The sequence below is a fragment of the Mastomys coucha genome, unplaced genomic scaffold (assembly GCF_008632895.1).
Source record: "Mastomys coucha isolate ucsf_1 unplaced genomic scaffold, UCSF_Mcou_1 pScaffold22, whole genome shotgun sequence".
Taxonomy (NCBI): Eukaryota; Metazoa; Chordata; class Mammalia; order Rodentia; family Muridae; genus Mastomys; species Mastomys coucha.
The window spans coordinates 259084810-259088576 of record NW_022196905.1 but is presented as its reverse complement, the minus strand read 5'-3'; the positions used below and the strand labels follow the sequence as shown (position 1 = coordinate 259088576).

The 3767-nt window shown below is 56.9% G+C and overlaps 1 protein-coding gene across 1 annotated transcript in view; it reads left to right on the top strand.

Annotated features, from left to right (window-relative positions):
• Window positions 1-2905: 2905 nt before the first annotated feature.
• Window positions 2906-3767, top strand: part of CUNH16orf74 (chromosome unknown C16orf74 homolog) — a 27933-nt gene continuing 27071 nt past the window's right edge. The window contains exon 1 of the mRNA XM_031341594.1: window positions 2906-3151. Coding sequence (XP_031197454.1) covers window positions 3065-3151 — 87 coding nt within the window. The 5' untranslated portion in view covers window positions 2906-3064. The remainder of the gene's footprint in view (window positions 3152-3767) is intronic.

The window sequence follows — 3767 nt, the reverse complement described above, 5'->3', positions numbered from 1 at the left end:
GCTGATTTCCTCTGAGGATGGTGCTGGCATCCAATGCAACTCCGTGCAAGCCTTCTTACAACCCTGCAGAGGGCTGCTGATGTGTAGCCAGCCAGGCCCTCATGCTGAGTGCCCAGGGGCAGCAGAGCAGTCAGCTCCACCATGTCTTTGGGCTACCAGAGGAATGGGACTCTGTGGTAACCAGGGATAAAGGAAGGGGCAGAGGGAAGGAAGAGGAGCGGGCTCTCAGTCTTCATCCTTTCTGGGTTGAACACACTCAGAAACATTCTCAGTCTTTCTCTAGTCTGCCCTATCTACCCCAACAGCCTCACCCCTGCCTCTAGGACCTCCTGCTGCCTGTCTCTTGCTTTCCTTGGTCCTCAGATTCTAATGTCAAGAAGGGTGGATGCACTTAACACAGCAAGTACTTGGGTCATGTGGACCAGGTCACAGGTAATTGCTCCTGAGGCTGATAATTCCTACAGGTGAAGGGGGTGGGATGGGAACAACTGTCCCACTGCCCGCGCAGATGGGAGGGGACCTGACTTCATAGTCATCCATCCAGAACAACAACAGTGATGCTCAGCCCACCCTCCGCTTGCCCTAAAGCTCCAGATGATTCTGAGATGACTTCCCCAGGTACCACCTGATCTTCAATGTCTCTGCAGTTGTTTCCCACGGCAGGGAGAGGTAACCCTCCTCCTCTAGAACCCAGAGTCCTTTGCAGAAGCTTCCAGAAGCTTCAATATCACCTCACCATAAAAGCAGCCGTGCACCTCAGCACAGCCCTCAGCCTGGCTGCCTGATGGGGTCTTGACATTCGATTTCCAGGTCTCCATTGTAACCTACTGTCCCTGAGTGACTGTTCCTCTCCAGCCTTGCCTGGCCCAGCTGAATCAGGCTCCAGGCTAGAGGAGGTTGAGGATATTACCACATCCATTTCACTTATGTTTTCTTTTTTCTAAGACTTTTTCTCTTGTAGCCCAGGCTGACCTTGAACTTGACATGTAGCCCAGGCTGACTCTCTTGCCTCCATCTCCAGAGTGCTGGGATCACAGGTTATCAGGTTCTGGGGATGGAACCCAGGGCAGCCTGCAAGTTAGGCAAGCACCCTACAAATGAGCCACACCCACAGCCACCTGGATCATTCTGAGCTCCCCAGGTGATTCCTGCAGGCTGTGGCTCTGGGAGCAACTGGAAAATACTCAGGGGCTCTCGACTAAGTCTAAAGACAGTACTGTGCTCTATCATCAGGAGACTGCTACTGGCATTGGAGCAGCAAGGAGGGGCCTCACTGGGGGAGAAGGATGGAGAGGGAAGCCATGGTCCAGAGGCTCAGCCCCACATTCTCAGAGGCTGTGAGGAGTGCCCACCTCAGAACAGCAGGTGGCAGGAGCATGGCCCTGTCTTCCATACGCACACCCCACCCCATGACTGGTATTCTTTCAGTAAGGACAGCTCAGGACTGACTGGAGATGTTCAGTCGAGAAGCTGTACTTGTTCTGGGCTTGTAACTCCCCAACGCCAAGGCTCCCACAACGACCATAAGTGAGAATAACCATCTAACCTGGAGGGGTGTCACACATACATGGGGACATTGAGGCCCCTTGCCTTGTTGGCATTAGATCAGTACTAGTGGGAAAGAACAAACCATTGGCTAGCCCACGTTGGCAGAACCTGGACATAGGACCATTGGCAGCTCAGGAAGTAGTCTGTTGGGATTCATGGGAGGTGATGAACAGTTAACAGGTATGTCATTGGCCTTTGGAAGACACCAGAGAACCCCTAAGAAAAATCAGGGATTAAGGGGAGGGAAATTTTAATCAAATATGTGCACGCATGTATGTGAAAGCATCTGTTCCCCGCCCCAGGGAAGGGACAGGGCAGGGAAAGCGATGTAAGATGCTGTGTTGAGAAGCTGGAGACTATGGGAAATGCTCTGCTCCAGCTCCTAAGCCCATCCTGGTTCGTGCCTGGAGACAGACATGGCAGGCAGGCGCAAAGTGCTGGCCCAGGAATGCCCCCTTCACATGAAGAAGACTTGGGGGCTCAAGCTGGGGCAAGAAGGTGGGACATGGGTATCCTGCCTACCTGTCCACTTCTATTGGAATTCTGAAGAATACTTGATCCATTTCCCATCCCTGTAGCCTTAACAAAACCAGGGTCTGAAACTTCACTGTCTTTTTTGGTTCAAAGTAGGACTGTGAGTACCTACATATCCACCGCAGGAATTCCACTTTCCTGCCCTGGACTCCGTTTCCTCTGAGTCATTCAGAAATACACACAGCACAGGGGTGCAGAGACCTGAAGCTGGTAGAGTAGGCACACACTACAGGCTTGTGACAAACAATTGAGCTAGACAGGTGTGTGGGGCTTTGGGTCCCATGAAAGAGCCATTAAGGCACAGGCTACACCTGGTTATTGAAAGGGGGTGGGTGTATGGCTCATGGTGAATACTTGCTGGACGTATGGACAGGGAACCATGCCATATTCCTGGCATCAAAAACATAAAAATAAAGACTGCTGGGCATTGACTCCAAGCTTGTAATTCTAGCACTTGGGAGATAGGGGCCAGAGGATCAGGGGTTCAAGGGCAGCCTGGGTGGGCTACCAGAGTTCCTATCTCAAATAATACAAAAGAAACCACGATTTAGGGAGTCGGGAGACAGCAGCCCGAGGCCTCGTAGTCTGCACCCTCAGGTCCTCTGCCAGCTGTGGCAGGCGGGGGCACGTGGCCAGTCAAAATGCCAGAACCCAGCAGTGGGGAAGCCCGCGGGTCACAATGCCACCTGAACCTCTCAACTGCAGCGACGAGCTGGGGGCGTTACCTCTGCGTCTCTGCACAAGAGGCGGAGCCGGGCGCCCCTTTCCCTTCCACAGAACCGGGGACAGCCCGCCGATGCCCAAACTTTGCCGGGTGCGGGGAGCCCGGCTGGGGTGGGGGAGGCGGCCAGGGAGGCACGGCGGCAGAGGTTGTGGCTGAGCCCTGGGCGGGCTGTGGGGCGGAGCGGCCCGGGCGGCGCCGCCCTCCAGGTGCCGGGCGGGGGCCGAGGCAAGCGCCGTTGCAGGCAGAGCAGGCCGGGCCATGACCCCCGCGGCCCACGGCTGCAGGCGCGTCGCCTGGTGTCCCTCACGGTCGCCAGCGTCCGCGCCCAGCGCGCCCCAGGAAGCGGTGAGTGTGCGCGCGCCGTGTGCGCCACGGCGGACGCACCGGGACCTGGGTTTTGGCGATCTGGGACATAGGGAGGGACCCCAGGGTCGTGGAGATCTGGGACGAAGGGGACCCCGAGGTGGGGAATCCGAGACGGTGGAGTCCCGGGTTGCGGAACCCAGGAAGGTAGAGAGCACGGGGTGGGGTGGGGGCGGGGGAGAGGTGGCCTGTGGAGACCCCAAGGTGGTGGGGACTCCAGAGTGATGGGGGGACCCTTTGGCCCCTGGCGTCTCACAACTTCCTGCAGACTTCGCTGATCAGTTCGGCCTTCTCTGGCCGCGTGTCTGACATCGGGTGGGGGCGTGTCCCGCGCGTGGCAGCCTCAGGCCCCTCTTTGCACCCGGCGGGGTTGTCAGGTTGCCGAGCAGTCGGGCGAGGTGGGGGCAGGAGGCCTCGGAAGGAACCGCTTCCCTCCACCAAGTGTTTCGAATGCATTATTGATGAGCTGCCTCGCTTAGGGGCGCCCAGTACATCAAAGCAGCTTCGCGACCGCAAAGGGCGACCCGCTCGAAGCTGGCACTTCTCTTGGCAGGGCTGGCCCTGGCAGATCTGGGGAGGGCGCTTATTAAAAAAAAAA